The 15,924-nt window shown below is 36.9% G+C and overlaps 5 protein-coding genes across 5 annotated transcripts in view; 2 read left to right on the forward strand and 3 right to left on the reverse strand.

The window, feature by feature from the left end:
- The first annotated feature begins 219 nt into the window (after positions 1-219).
- LOC145470864 (protein FAM133-like) lies at positions 220-4,608 on the forward strand. The gene is made up of 8 exons (XM_081454743.1): positions 220-362; positions 1,016-1,110; positions 1,999-2,077; positions 2,183-2,263; positions 2,471-2,503; positions 2,815-2,880; positions 3,141-3,264; positions 3,966-4,608. The coding sequence occupies exons 1-7, from the start codon at positions 339-341 to the stop codon at positions 3,258-3,260; spliced, it is 498 nt and encodes a 165-aa protein (XP_081310869.1). The 5' UTR covers positions 220-338; the 3' UTR covers positions 3,261-3,264; positions 3,966-4,608.
- Positions 4,609-4,620: 12 nt separating this feature from the next.
- On the reverse strand, positions 4,621-8,365 carry LOC145470863 (dnaJ homolog subfamily C member 27-like). Its single transcript, XM_081454741.1, has 8 exons — positions 8,225-8,365; positions 8,005-8,070; positions 7,870-7,909; positions 7,285-7,317; positions 6,540-6,616; positions 6,285-6,404; positions 5,819-5,889; positions 4,621-5,521 (listed from the first exon to the last, which is right to left on the reverse strand). Exons 1-8 carry the CDS (start codon positions 8,291-8,293, stop codon positions 5,383-5,385), a joined length of 615 nt encoding a protein of 204 aa, XP_081310867.1. The 5' UTR covers positions 8,294-8,365; the 3' UTR covers positions 4,621-5,382.
- Positions 8,366-8,368: 3 nt separating this feature from the next.
- LOC145470861 (peroxisome assembly protein 12-A-like) lies at positions 8,369-10,757 on the forward strand. Its single transcript, XM_081454739.1, has 2 exons — positions 8,369-9,262; positions 9,940-10,757. The coding sequence occupies exons 1-2, from the start codon at positions 8,402-8,404 to the stop codon at positions 10,153-10,155; spliced, it is 1,077 nt and encodes a 358-aa protein (XP_081310865.1). The 5' UTR covers positions 8,369-8,401; the 3' UTR covers positions 10,156-10,757.
- An 88-nt stretch (positions 10,758-10,845) lies between these two features.
- On the reverse strand, positions 10,846-13,129 carry LOC145470862 (dnaJ homolog subfamily C member 22-like). The gene has a single exon (XM_081454740.1). The coding sequence runs from the start codon at positions 13,047-13,049 to the stop codon at positions 11,976-11,978; it is 1,074 nt and encodes a 357-aa protein (XP_081310866.1). The 5' UTR covers positions 13,050-13,129; the 3' UTR covers positions 10,846-11,975.
- Positions 13,130-13,874: 745 nt separating this feature from the next.
- Positions 13,875-15,924, reverse strand: part of LOC145470858 (leucine-rich repeat-containing protein 47-like) — a 4,181-nt gene continuing 2,131 nt past the window's right edge. Inside the window, exons 2-4 of the mRNA XM_081454735.1 lie at positions 15,388-15,626; positions 14,716-14,818; positions 13,875-14,581 (exon numbers count right to left, since the gene is read on the reverse strand). Of these exons, the coding sequence (XP_081310861.1) occupies positions 14,285-14,581; positions 14,716-14,818; positions 15,388-15,626 (639 nt within the window). The 3' untranslated portion in view covers positions 13,875-14,284. The remainder of the gene's footprint in view (positions 14,582-14,715; positions 14,819-15,387; positions 15,627-15,924) is intronic.

Raw genomic sequence — 15,924 nt, forward strand, 5'->3', positions numbered from 1 at the left:
GCTCATCCCCACGCGGCTGATCCCAAGGCTAAACCTTAGAAAAATGAGGGAATATCCGTAGTCTGTGTGGAAAACCACTAAATAAGCAATCTCATAGCGGAAGACCACGATCTCTTTAGTCAAAGCCTTGTGGGTGCTCACGGGAATCCAAGTGCTCGGTCGAAAGAGACTGGAAAATAGTCGCTGGTCCAGCGGCTTCATTCCATAGCAAGAATTGCTCTGTGTAGTTGTGGTCCTGGCCTGTGGACAGGTAAACCACATGCAATCAACGAAATGATTCTGGAATTTTAGACCATTGCTAAAACCTATAAGGTTTTTAAACTTTGCAGGGAAACGAAATGGGGAAAAGAGATAACCGAGTGGTAAGGTTTAATTGTTTTTCTTTATTTTCAGTAGTTCAAAACAACGATCCAATGAGAGAGAAGACATCGTCAATATATCAATGTTCTGTGCTGCCAAATGATGACCATTAGTTTTAATCTCATTTGTTTCACAGCGTACATAACAAGCTTAGGCTACTGGATAACTGTATATTGCTCTTTCAAATTTCCTTTTACTGGAAAGATGATGAGATCTAACTTTCATCCTTTGCATGAAGCTGTTGTGGATGTCAAACTGAAAAGATTATAAATGTTGTTTATACAGACATGCTACAACATTACACTCTTTATTCACAGGTCTTAAATGACGTTAAAAAAAACTTAATACAATAGTATCACGTACCTGCAGGTAGTTTAGGATGTGTATACGTGTTAGTCTAATTTCATTTCCCTTCAAATGGCTCTAAGATGTTTGACAGTGGGTATTCTAAGCCCTACAGGCTCATATTCCTGCTAATTTCTCTTCTTTTTATTTTTTTATTTTATCCAGTGTAATAGCTATAAGGAGCCTTAAAAAATGGCAGAATTATTTTACTTTCACACCTTATATATGCATCTCATTTTGCAGCAAGAGCTTATAATGATGACAATGATGATGATGTTCACTTTTAAAATAATTCAATGTTTTTTCTCAGGCATATTTGAATCCTGTTGCCATGGCACGGGCAAATAGACCTGCCGTGTCTGGACCAACAATAAGGGATTATCTTAACAGAAATAGACCAACACTGTAAGTGATTTATTAGTTATGAAACACACAGGTTTTCTCAAAACTAGAATGAATCGCACCTACACTTAATTTCCAGGGTCAGATCTGTGTTCTATATAACAAATGTGATTCTGACTGTGACCCTGCATCCAGCAATACTTTCACATAGACACACATGTAACGTATACTGTTTCTATGCTATGTTTCTAGCTTTAAGTCTTTGGATAAAGTAAGAAACCCTAGTATAAAATAACGCTACCATTCAAATAAAGAATATTATACAGAACTATCATTTGGTACTGCTCTTAACACAGTACAATGTGGTTCTAACTTGTAATATTGCAGATGAAACTCTAGCTAAGTGTGTGACCAGGGTGCATTCCCAGTGGCTTACGCACAAGTTCTTCAGTGTGGCCCTATAAAATTTTGTGGCATACCAGTGTGTGATTGGAGTTTTTGGTGTATATATAGTAGCATACACATTTATAATAATTATTATTTGCTGGTGCTGACGTGTAAACGTGATAACTCTTATGGCTTCTTAACTTCTCTTTATCCCCCATGCACCCTGGATGTGTGACCATTCAAATGACAGCTATTGAGCAGTACTTTCATGTGGTACTGTTTATTATGCTGTACAAGATTGTTTTAACTTTTCAGTCTGTGGATAAGACCCTAGTGTGTGACCATTCAGGGTGGTCTAACATTTAGCCTATTGATCAGGCCTGGGTTGTTTGAAAGGTGGAAAAATCACTATCCAGTTGATAGCATGGTTTGTTTTTGTTAACACTCATCCTCCAGATAGTGATTTATCTGCTGGATAGCATTATCCAGCCTTCAAACAACCGGGGTCAGATGCATGAATGTTTACTAATTTTCTCTTAATTTGTTTTTGCTTCCCATGGAAAGGGATGAGGTGAAAGAAATGATAAACAAAAAGAAAACAGGTTCAGAGACATTAGCTGCATATGAGGAACATTTAAACCAGGTAACCAGCTGCTACAAATAATTAAACATGGACTTCTGTAACAATGCTCACCAACTATCATTGTTGGTTACAATTAAAAAGTAATTGTTTTATATTAATTCTCAGAAATTTAGAAGTGAGCTAAAGAAAAACAGGGAGAAAGTACTGGGTGCCTCAGAAGGTTCCTCAAAGACAAAGAGGAAAGGGGTAAATGTACATGTGTTTTGATGTATTGTAAGCTGTCCTCTAACACAAAGATTTCTCTTCTGATATTTCTTTTAATTACCTTGTTAGTGTTGTTTTTGTGTGGCTTGCTTTGATGGTCAACAAAGCTTACTACTGTGGAATTCACTAGACAAAAGAATGTTTATGTCTCTTGATAATTTTATTTATTTATATATATATTTCTTTCAGAAAAAGAAGTCAAGTAAGCGTAAAAAGAGAAGGGTGAGCTATTCTTGCTGGTAGTCTAGATACCTATTCTTTCTGGGGAATCAGTTCTGTGAAAGTAAAAGGACTTATCCAAGAATGTAACAGTGATCAAGTCCTGACCTGTTTTACCCAACCACTATTTTTATTCTTAATTTGAACATAAATGACTATTGCTAACTTACAGTTTTATTTATTTGCCATTCAGATGGTTTTTTTTAAAATTTATCTATTATTTCAACAATACGTTGTGGAATGTTTACATATATTTTAACAAAATGCATTTCCTCTCAACTAAATAGAGCTTGTTAACTTTGCTTTGTTTTAAGCATCCTTCCTCTTCTTCATCATCTACTTCAACTTCTGAAAACAGTGATTCTGAGGAAGACTACAAGGTAAGAATTTTAAATTGTCAGTGGTACTGTTTTTAGAGAGAGAGAAACTAAAGGAGAAAGGGAAAATAAGCAATGTGTGCTAATAAATAATCATCAATCAAAAACATAACAGTAGAAAAGGAGAAAGTAATTATATTGTTTTACCCAAGAGAGTTTATTTAGTGACAGCTAATACTGGAAATGTTTTGCATCATTTGCCATGTTAGATGCGTGTAATATGTCATTGACAGCACTGATAAGAATTTTTTGTGGATATGTAGCAAAGAAGAAAAACTAAAAAGAAGAAAAAGAAGAGGAAACGTACAGAGAGTAGTGCTGCAGATGAGCCCAGGTCAAAAAAGAGAAAGAGAAAAAACAATGATGAAGACTCTTCTTCATAAACTGGTTAGTCAAATGTGTTGGGAAACAGGCAAGATTTTAAATAATTTCAGTTAGTTCTATATTATCAATGATTTTGTTTGACAAGACTGGATTCTTGGAGTTTGTACTTAAATGTTCAGAACTTTCTGGGCAGCAACATTTATTTTGATAATCATGGAAATTATATTCTGTTGAAAAGTTACACAGTCATGCAGAAAAATGCTGTCCATATGTCCTATTTAAATTTATTTAAGAAGCCAAATTATTCTTGCATTTGGATTGGTTTTTACAAGTTTATGATCCATAATTTGGAGGACAAATCTATCATAGATGGCATCATCAAGTTAAACAATCTTTTTTGTTTCTTCGTAATTAGATTCGGATTAATTTGTTTTAGATTAAGTTGATTCCATGTTGCCATTTATCTGTTCAGTAATAGATCACAGATGTCAAAATGTGGTAAGAACATCAATGACACACTTGGCTATCGCCTTCTGTGCCACTGTTAACTTTTTACTCCATTTTGATGTCATCTGTGATCTGTTGTTGAACAGACTCATGGCAAAGTGGAATTCATCTATTTGTTAAATGAACTAATTATTAATATTACATATAATTATGTAAAATTATATGGAGAAATCCAAAATATTAACAGGTTAAGAAGTGGCCAGTTTGACAAGGTATTCAAAAATGTCTGACTATGTTGCCTCTTTCTTTTTGTTTAGATGGCAGCAGACCTAGAAGACACAAAGGGGTCATCTTAGCTTTTAAGACAGTGTGAAATTCTAGTTGAACTCTGGTGGAGTTTTTCACACCATTATTGTACTGGCTGTACCTTGAGCAAAATGTTTTGACTTTTCAAAGGGAGTGACGACATGTACCTCACCAGTCATATATGGACAGTTTGTAAAGTAATCAGAGAACAGAAAACCTCTGCAAGTAGACTTTGTTAGTCTGGAAGAATTTAAGGTACCGGTACTACGAATCCGAGATGTAGGCAAGTTGAACACAAGATTTTGAACTGTTTGAAACACAAGATTTTGAACTGTTTGAAACACAAGGAAATGTTTAATTTTCCATTACGATATAGCGTTCTTTTGAATTGTCAAGGAAAGGAAATGGCTGTGCTGCTATCCTTTTCATCATGTAATTATTGACCACACTTTTTTACTTCACGTAATTCTCCTTTAAAACTGGATTAGCTTATGATGAACTAGGCTCAATTTCCACAAGTTTTGTACACCCCAGTTCCTCAACACACTATTGTAAACAGAGTGAAAACTGGACTTGCACAACAGCTGTAAAACAGAGCTAAATGATAATTATACTTTTAGCAACAGGGAGAGAGGTTTATCATTGTACTATACAAACTCAAGAGATGCTCAATTTTCTGTTGATAATTTTTATATTTTGACAAATATAATTATTTCTAGGCAAAACTGTATAAATAATCATAATCCATAATGAAAACAAAGCATACACTGTATTTTTAGTGTGTCACTCATTCATAACAAATCACGTCTTGCATATAGAACTAAAAAGTATTTAACGCAGGTAATAAAATCTAAGTAATTCTATCTGAACCTCTTTGATTTACTTGTTGTGACTGGGTACAATTTTACAAACAGTGAATGCTGTGGAATGGAAATTATAATACTTGTATGTACTTATGGCATTTTTGTCTTTAAAGACAATAAAAGGAAATTAAAAGAAAGCTATGCATTACCAGATAGTTATTAAGTTTGAAAAGTTTTGTTAAACAAGATCTGTGTAGTAGTAGCCATCTCAAATAATTATTTTTCTAATTAATTTTTTGAAAGCTGACAACCTTATTATAATTATGACTCTGTTGAAGACCCAGTTTTGGCCAGGATGCATTGTGCACTGTGTAGCATTGAAAAACAATTGGAAACTCGCTACCATGTAAACCAAAACAGTCACAGACATGCAAAAAGCATCGTGGTCAATATTGGCTCCTTCTAAATAGGTCCCCAGTTCAAGGAGAGCCTTCAGCTTGCTGGGTCTATTTTTTCCCCTACAACCCCATCCTCCCAACCAAGGACCCTTATAACCATAATCTACTGTAGATGTAAAAATGTTAATATTATCCTAGAACAGTGGTTTGAATGAGTCTTATTCAATTCACTTTTGTTTACTAGAACTTTGTTCTGCATTAATAACTGGCTTGGCCTTGACAAGCTTTGCTTCCACAACTGCTGCTACAACTCCACTAAACATCTCATAAACTCCTTGACCAGTGCTTGCTGATGTTTCATAATACCTAAAAAAATGAAAACAACAGACTGACAATTCAGCTAATGTGCAGATTTACTTATTTTTAATTGTATGTGGTTTATTAAAACCTCTTGTGTTTAATCAAGTTTGATGTGACAATGAAGTCATATAAGTAAATATATGAAAGATCATATAGTTGAACTGCAGACAAAGATATGAAGACATGATTGATGATCACAACTATATACACAACTTAAACGGCTGAGAAATCAAAGCCTGAAAACAAAAATAGAGGCTTGAACAGGATTTGAACCCATGATCTCTGCGATATTGGTGTACAAACCTTAAATCACGTGCCTTAGCCCATCTCTGTCCATCTTTACTGCTCACAACTCTTTTGGAGGACAAATCAGTCTAGAGCAACGGAAAATATAACACAATGATTTGAAAATTATGAGGGTGGAAAAATGTTGTGGTGTTGACACCAGAGATTCCACTCTCTAAGCTGCAGTGTCAGAGCCAAGTCAAAAGAACATAGTCCATTTCTAAATTTTCTAAAGAGTTAGTGTAGGCAGTCACTTGGTCCTCGTCTCCAAAGATAACAAAACTGACACAAACTGTTCTCTAATACAGACACTTGGCTCTACAGTTTGCTCATTGTCTTTGTTAAAATGAGGCTTGATCAATCACAATGGTTCTTTAGTTTGCTGTGTGACGACAACTGAATGCAAATACGATCAGAAAGACTAAAACAATTAATGTTATCAATATGTTGTTTTTTTTATAAAGACGAAATGGATGATTCTCACCTTATTAGCCACCACAGCCATTACAGCTTGTTTCCCACCATTGCTGGTGAACTCTTGTAACCAGTAGTCCAGGGAGTCAAATGACAACTTGTTTGTGACATCAAATACCAGAATACAAGCCTGAGATAGAAAGTGCCACAATGATTAATGTTAGCACAAATTCATCTGATGTCTCAACCAGGGTTCAGAGCTACTCATACATCTTTTGGAAATGAGAGATTACAGATAATGCTGAAGTCTGCATAACACTCCAACCTGCGTCTGTCCATATAGTTCCACTCTTATTTCATCATAATCTGTGTGACCACCAAAATCCCAGAAGTTGATCCTATCTGAAAAAAGTGTAACATTAAATTACTTATCAGTCATACTATCTCTGATACAAATTTCTTTTCTTCTAGGAATAACATAAAAATGTCTGAAGGAATCAAAGTTGAAGGATTTTTAGAAGTTTAATTGAATCCTAATAATTCTTACTCTTAAAAACATTTGACTGAATAATATTTATATTAACGTTAAAAGCCGACATTTCGACATCATCATGACACCAATCTCAAGGCAAAGTGAATAAATAACGCAAAGATTTGATTTATATACAGTCTCTACGAATTAGGATTATAACAAAGGATCACAAGTTCTTCAAGTGAATACCTTTGTGCGAACTGAGTCCGTTTGCACTTAAACCATCCCTAAATGTGCAAATGGACTCGATTCGCGTAAAGGTATTCACTTGAAGAACTTGTGATCCTTAGTTATTATGCTAATTCTTAAAGACTGTATATGAATCAAATCTTTGCATTATTTATTCACTTTGCCTTGAGAATGGTGTCACAATGACGCCGAAACGTCGGCTTTTAATGTTACTATTCACTTGCTTATGTTTTAAGAAATCGTAATTGATTAAACATTTATATTAGTAACTTCAAAAAAGATATGGCACATTTGTACAGTTGCACACACAATATGGCTTAGTTTGACAATTTATAACAGTTATACTTACAGTCAGTGCCATTAATTTTGTGTAACTTGAAACCTGAAAGCAGTAAACACTAACATTTACTACAAGTAATGATAGTGATGAACAGATCTGATGTATTATCAACCAACATGCTGACACAAGAAGGGTTGGGCACCATTTTGCAGTCCCAATGCAAGAGGAGGGGGTCTAACAGCAGAAGAGGAGGGGTTCAAGAATAAAAGAGATGTGAAGGACTCCTGGCCTTAGGGTATGAAATTGTCAATGTAAGTAATGTTTTTGTTTCTCTGGTATTTTATAGAATGCATGAGTTGTACTCAGGCACTCAAGGAAACCAAAAGACCCAAACTCAAACTACCTGAAACAGAATTTAAGAATTGCAAAGTTTAGTCTGACAAAGAGCAGGTCACTGCTCATAAAGTTTAAACTGCTGACCAACAGACATAACACCACACAGTTACCCTGTTCAGATATGTTCAGCTCAGCTTTAGAGCAAGTTCTCACAATGCTTTCAAAAAATGTCTGGAACAAGTTTGCAAGCCTACTGGTTGCAACTGGTGTCACCGTCTGCAGTCTGCAGTTGCTGCACACTAACAAAACTGAACCTACCATAATCAACTCCTGTTGTAGGGTGATAGCTCTTTGAAAACTGTAAGAGAAGAAAACAGTACTACAGCTGTAATTACAATACACAGTCACCTGTAGGCAGATCAGATCTAAAAAGAAAAACACTGTGAAACTTACTTTTTTCTCACAAAAGTTTTTAACGAGACAGGTCTTTCCCACACCATCATTTCCAATTCCAACAACCTAAAGGGAAAGTTAAACACATTTTCTCAAAAATGTCTGAACTCATAGCAGAGGATTATGAAGAACTAGTGGCCCTTTGTGCTAAAAATAAGCTTGACTGGTTTCAACAGCACCCTTATTTGGAAGTAAAACTGGCGCTATTTTACAGCTTTACCTTTATCCAGAACAAAGACCCAGCAATCTCTTGAACAGACTTGGTCAAATGTCCAGGTTTTCTGTCCATCGCCACATCATAATCTCTTCAAGTTTGGTTGTCAACAAACTGGTTACTCTGTGCATTTGTAACCACGCTTGATTGATCGCCTGGCTACCAAGCCTTCCAAAGTTCAAAATGGCGGAGTTTGCGGCTCATCTGAACCAAGGGACTACAAATGCCAACCCTACAATATTCGAGATAGTCGCCGAGGAATCTATGGCATCAGTTTTTAGACCGGCAGTTTCTTATGGGTTAAAAGTGCTAGCAAGTTCCAATCCTGGCAGATGGGGCTGGATTTGGCGTTTCGGAGACGAACTTCACCTCTGTTTAGATTACATCGTTCAGAATTACTACTTGAAGAACTTTGGAGGTTCAATATCTGAACATTTTTACGGTCTTAAAAGAGTTAACAGGTTTAACACAGAAAAACACGAGGGAGAGCTTTCAAGTTATCAGAAGTATCTATCGGTGATCATGCTTGTCGGAGTACCATATGCAAAGCTGAAACTTGATCAACTGTTTGAAAGAGTGAAAGAAGAGTATGTTAGCGGATATTTGTCCTCTAACCCGTCACGAAAGAATTCTTATTTTCTTCACCTTAAGAGGACATTTATTTACGTTTACCCATTCTTACATTTCTCCTGGGAAGCGGTCTTCTTATGTTATCACTTACTGTACATATTCAGATTCTCTGAGGTCCACTCTCCTCTCCTACATGCTATTGGAGTCTCGCTCCAGAGACTCACGAGACAAGACATTCTTGCGCACAACGTGCAGAACAGTCTGCCCAACATACTGAGTGCAAAGACTGTGGCCGAAAGGATTTTGGCAATTCCAAGCTCAGTGACGCAGTTATTAGCATCAGTTTTTGCCAATGGTCTTCCAGTTGTGGTGTTCTTTCTCAAATTCGTAGATTGGTGGTATTCAAGTGAGAATAAAGGTGCAGTGCAGTCTGTGATTCAGTTACCAGTTCCTTCTCCACCACCTCAACCTAAGGTAACAATACCCATAATTCCAGAGGAAGTGCTGCATAGAGGAGGGGGGGGGGGGGGGGGAGGTGGGGCACTTCAATGAAACAAACCTCTTATGTGTCATTGCACCATTGATTTAATTTGCTTTGAAAGCACCATCCAAGATTTGAGGCACAACATTAGACATTGACCAGGGTTTTCATTAAATTTCAAGTCACATATCCTTGTTCTTTGCACCCTTAACACAACCTTGTTGTTTTGTGGATAAATTACCAATTCCCTTTACAAGACAAGCCTGCAGGGAATCATGATAGTTGTATTCATTATCTTGGACTGGATGTTTGTTTTGATGAATACAACTCCCATGATTCCCTGTAGGCATGTCTCACAGAGGGAATGGGTATTGACAACAGGCAATTTCAACCAATTTGACAATTTGCATATTTCTATACATAAGCAACTTAACTGGCTTAAAACTTTTTAATCTAAATCTTGGACGTCTGTCTTTTGATTAGTTGAAAATACAGTGAACTCTCTAGTACGAAGGGATTTCGTACTACTCGTCATGGCTGCAAATGTTTGGTGAAGTGATGGTTTTTTAGGCAATGCCAAGAAAATCACGAGTTTTGATGAAGTATTGTTGTCACTGGTTAGTGTCTTGTGGTTAAACTGAAAAGAAACTACTTTGTTCTCTTCCCACAGCCTGCCCAACATGGAACTCAACTTCCTCCTCACCCAGCACAATGTCCTCTGTGTAAGAAGGTCCGCACTAATCCTGCAGCACTGTCATCATCTGGTTATGTGTTCTGTTACCCTTGTATCTACAAATACTTGAACCAACATGGTTGCTGCCCAGTCACACATTTGCCAAGTGCAACAAAACAACTTGTTAGACTTTATGTTGATGATCGAAACTAGAAAAACACTGTTTTGTTTAACTGTTAGGTTTGAGATGGCATTGTGTACTTAGAAAATTAGATGTAGAATTTGTTAGCTCTTTTACATGTAACTGATGTTTAGCTTGAGACGTAATCCATCACACAGGTAATCCCTAAAGAGAGGATCTCACTGATCAACAGATTTAACTGATTCTGGATTACATGCTGCCCTTGATGAAACTCCTCCCCTAGCTAAATACCTCACTTGACAGCAACAAAATATCATTAGAGCTGCCCTCGCACAACAACATGGCACTTACATGTAATTGATGCACTTGAGTTTTAGAGTATGCCTAATGCAGCTACATTTACTTGACCCTAAGACAATGGCAATGACATTTTAAACTTAGTTTTGGTTATTTTTTCTATCATTTTGGATAAATGAGTTTTTTTTTATGTTTAGTAAAGATTGTTTCTTAATTACAAATTTTAATCAAATACTGTAGTTGAGAAATTTAATGAGTTCCATGGTGCATTATCGAGTAACACTGTGACAATAACCCTGCATATTGCTAGGCTTAGTTTAGTCAGTTCTATCATCCTTCAAAGAACGGTTTTGAATCTAATGCCAATATTACAGCAAATATGCAAAACCAACGAGTTGTTCACAAATTTAACTTGAGCTCATGAATGGTACGTGTGGGTCTGTTGACTGGTTTAGTAACACTAGTAAATAATTACTTTCTTTATTGAAATATACCAAAATACTGTTATTTGTGGAATCCAACATACCTGTAACTGAATCATCAAAAACTTATTACATTATATGTTTACAGATGGTAAAGCAGTGTCAATCCTCTAATCATTATCAAATCCCCAGATGCTTTATCGATGCAAGTTCTAATAAATAATAAATATATTATATGGGGGATAAAAATTAACATCACAGCTTGAGTATTGACTTGACATGCCACAAAGTTATTGTCAGGACTAGATTTAATGTGGGTTACTGTCCAGAAAATATCCAGTCCACCTTGCAGGTTTGGTTTGAATCCCCTCCCACTGCTCCAGAAATTCCAGTTCAGCTTCATACTTTCAGTTTCAATTTTTGGTTTTTGAGAACCCCTTCCCCTCAGAATTTCAAGTGACCGTCCATAAGGTGGATTTGGTTACTTTTAGGAACCACTGACACATAAGTCAATCAGTCCTGCATTGTCAATGGATTTTTGGCTCAAATTGGATACAATAATTGTATCCTTTTTGGTACCCTCTGGCACTATATCAAGCTTGTTTGGTCTTGCCATTGGTATTTTGGCTCAACAGCATCAAGCCTCTTCCAAGCATTAGCATACCAGAAAGGTTCCATTAGGTGCAAGTACTCAGAAGAGTCTATCATGAAACAAGGGATGTTCTTTGTACATAGTTGCAGATTTCTAGGGGCTGCAGGCCTTCAAATTTTGGAACAAACAGAAACAAAAGGGCAATATTCCAAAGTGCAATCAGTATCAATCCCACCCTTTTACTCTGGGATTGCTGCACCTTGTATGCTAGTCTGCATCTACAATAGCTCCTGTTCATGCTACCATTACTTCCTACTTTTGTTGTCACGCAATCCGCACGTGGCTAAATTGATTTTTTCAATTGACTTTAATTGTCCATATACATCTATGTATAAATAACAAAACAGTCCAAAACCTCTCGCAAGCATAAGTGTTTTTTCTCTAAAACAAGTTCACAGGTGACAAAGGAATCACAGTTCTCACAACAATAATTACATACTGTTTACCCACCTGTTGCTAGAATTGTCGACAACATCGATCTCTAAAATATTTATGTATTTGGTCTACAAACTATCCTTGGTTAAAATTCCGTGTGGTCATGTTCGTCAGAATCGCTTCTTGTCCTTGTGTTTCTAGAAGCTCTCATTGTTTTGATTTTAGACAGAATCTCGTAAGCTTCTTGAATTTCCATAAATTTCTCTTGGGCCTCGTCTTTGTTGTTTGGATTTCGGTCGGGATGCCACTTTACAGCAAGTTTCTTGTATCTTCGTTTGATTTCCTCTTGTGTTGCGTCCTCTGTTAGCCCAAGTACTCGATAAGCGTTCTTTTCTCCTCTTGGGTCTAATGCCTTGACAAACTCGTCGTAGAAGTTGTCCCAGCCGTTTTTCTGACCTTCTTCATACAAACCCCAGAACACCTCTTTGAACTCCAACCACACAGGCGAATTAAAGAAGTGATTCACTGCATCGCGTAATTTCACGGTTTCTCCGTCTTCAGTTGTGACTTGTGCGTTGAAATAGAGGAATGATCCCCAGAGAGAACAAACAATCAAACCGCCGAGTGCCAGGTATTGCAGTCGCTTACAAAAGGTCTTTTTCTGCGGTTTCTCTTTGAACTGGCGGCGGTTTTGAAAACATATTGCAGCAACTAAAGCAACGTACATTGCACCAGCCTCATCTCCGGTCAGATATGTCAAAGCAATATTAGCAATGAAAGATCCTGCCAAAGGGTATTTGAAATCACCTCTCTCACGGCCTATATTCCCTACTAAGTACACACCGATCGCAACTCCAAGCGGCACCAACAAAGCCGGAAGCCATCTTGCATCCTCGGGTATCGCCAATCGAACTAAGATACCGTAAAAATAACCCACAAGCATTTGTCCTGCGAATCTGGTCACACTGAAAGCTGGCTCTTTTCTGAGCTTTATCTTTCGTTTCAGTTCCTCCACGAAGTAAGGCTCGTCATTGGCGTCGTCAACATATTCTGGAATGCGCCAAAGATCGCGAAACCATCCCAGGCCGAACACACCTCCAATGGTTGACCACCAGACGAAAGCTTGAATATCTCGACCCAGATACAAGTGATGTAGTCCGAACCATCCCCAAATCAACCAAATAACATAGGTTAGGAAAAGGCTCTTTCGGTTCTCCATAAGGCTGTAAGTTTGCAGAATGACAGATGGATTTCAAACTTCGACCAAACGGAAGTACTCGTGACACGCGAATAATTCACCTGGCGACATTTCATTGGTTACTGTATGTTACATGGCTGTCAGGGACTGGTTGGATAAGAAGACTGGGGACAAATGAGACAAGTTGACGGCGTAACTCTGGAAGCCAGCTTATATTATTGATTCTAGTTTGCATGGATGGAACTCAATTATATTTAATGAATTTATTTTCACAACTGTAGTTAGAATTTCAGGTGTTTCCTCATCCCTAACCCAAAACCCTGGGCAAAATTTCGTAAAAATTACTAAATCAATTAAACAAAGGTAGTAAAATGAGTATTTATCTGTTTGCACGAAATTTTTGCTGGACACTTAAAGGGATTACTACATTTCATGTAAAAACAAATTGGAGATTGTTGCTTGTTTTTCCTTTTGTTATCTTTGTCACGCCCAAAATGCTGGAGTGCTTGCTTTGCTGACTACCCCTCCTTACACAGTATAAATCCATGAACACCAAATCAGTTACCAATGAATAAAAACAAGACTTTGGGATTAGCCGTGGAGAGTAATCCCTATAAATGGCCTTTACGGGGAAAGGAGCACCTTTCTCAGGCTTCAGGTATATGGAAGAATTTTGAAACCTGTCATTTAGGTTTTCAAAAGTATCTTTAATTAAATTATTTTGAACAAACACACCTTATGGCTGCATCATTTAATTTATTTCTCACCACATGAAACGTGACGTATGAAGGGTTTAGAAAAAGGACGTAATGTACTTAAAGTAATGATACATACATGTATACAGGTGTGAAAGAGGTACCTTTTCTATCAAAAGGGTAAGGGGTTTAACCTTGGAGTAAAGCCTCCTGTGTAACATAACACTTTGTAGGGTAATCTCACCAGGCCAGAATACTACTATTGACATTATTTGGTTTTTGCATACTCAGTTTGTCCATCACTTGAGACTTTTAGAAAATTTGATGCTGCAAAGATCTTTGGTCACCTTTGTAGGTATGTTGTTAAGTTAACAGTTTTCTGAACAGTTATCAGACGTGCCATGTGTCAAAAAGAGGGAGTAAATTGAGTGCACAAATAAGAAAATTAGCACGCATCTGCATTGATCCAAACATAAAGCCACAAATGTTTGACATAACCTTTTTATTTTTATTGAGGAGTACAGGCACCACAATATATTCTTATTTTTTAAGAACTGTTTTCTATTGTTTTTCTTGATGAATGACTTTGACCGACTCTAGCTGTAAGTCAACTCGTGAAGGATAAACAACTTTAAGCTGACCATCACTGTTGACTACTCTAACTTGCTCAATAACAAGCTCTAGTTTTCCCTGAGATGATGCACATGTCACAGCACTTGCTGCAGTTTCCCCTTCAGCTTTAGAGCATAATCCAACTTCAAGCATCTTACATATCAAATTGTCCATAACCGACTTGCAGGTGGCCAGATCAGTTGGTGATGTGACTTCCAAGAGCACATTGAGCTTCTTTGCCGTGATCTGTCATGGACAGAGATATAGAGAATTAATGATTGGAATCACTTAAAAGAGAATAGTGAATAATGTACTTCCCACTTCATTGTGTCTTGTTTGTGTTTGCTATTTTTAAAAGAATTGTTTTTATGTAATCTCACCTTACTTCTCTCACTGTTAGTTACTGGTGGAAGTGAAACGACAGCTTTAGTAGAGTCTCTCACAACAGCATACAGCTCTGCTCCTTCAACTAGACTTAAATACCTACAAAGACAAAAAGAAAAAAAGAGACCTGACTGTAACAAAATTCATGCAGTAATTACATGTTGGTGTTTTTGGATAAAATAACAGAAACCTACCATACAAATAACAGAATTGTACAAGGAGCTACAAGGACCAGAATTCTGGCATGTTCCTACAGGGAAATTCTAATGTAGCTGTTTTATTGGGTTTAAAATGTTGAAGGTGGAGTTTAAATCAAAATTAGTTAACTATGCTGCAGGTCAAAAAACAATATTTTTCAGTACGTAAAGGACGAAATGCTTGTTTTCTTCCTTATCATGAGCAAAGTGTTCCTATGACGCTTTTAGCCATATAGGTGTCCAGGCGTCCTGTGCACGGCCACTTATTAAAGAAAATCATTTTATTTTTCATATGTTGCCTTATAGATTGTCCATTTGAGCTGGTCCTATAGCACATTTTGGATGGCCACTTTTCAAATCCTGGCTAAAAGCCTGGTTCTTATTTATGACTTTGCAATCAATTTTGTTAACAACTAATAAAAAAAAACATTTGTTTTGTTCTAATTATGATCAAGTTTTGTTACTACCTACTTGTATAGACCAGTTTTGAATGGATTTCTCTTTGTCTTCTGTTTCTGTTTCATGGCTTCTGTTCTGAGATCTGATATAAGCTGTTTAGCAGTTATTTCTTTGTGTCGTCCCAGTGGTGCAAGCTGGATGTCAGCAGGGTTGACTGCTTCATATTCCAAAGGAAACACCAAAGATGATACATCATGTGTAGCAATAGTGGCTAAGGTTCTATGGTCACAAACAGTTTCATGCAGTTTTGTCTAGATATTGAAAAACAGAAAGACCTGACTGTTATTGAATAATGTGGATCATAGCCCGGAGTACATTTTTTTAAGTTTAACAACTTTTTCAAGTTCCCTCAAACAGTTACATGACGTGTTTCAAATGTAAGTGTAATACTCTTTGCACATTGATGATCAGTGGTTTATGCCTCATGTAACCATAGATAGTGCATAAAAACTTTGGGTTAACCTCTGCCTTTCTTACTGTGTCTTCCCGTAAGTTACCACTTTTCCAAACAAACTGCTTTTACAGGCCAATCACTACATTTTGAACATC

Source organism: Orbicella franksi, chromosome 15 (assembly GCF_964199315.1).
Source record: "Orbicella franksi chromosome 15, jaOrbFran1.1, whole genome shotgun sequence".
Lineage (NCBI taxonomy): Eukaryota > Metazoa > Cnidaria > Anthozoa > Scleractinia > Merulinidae > Orbicella > Orbicella franksi.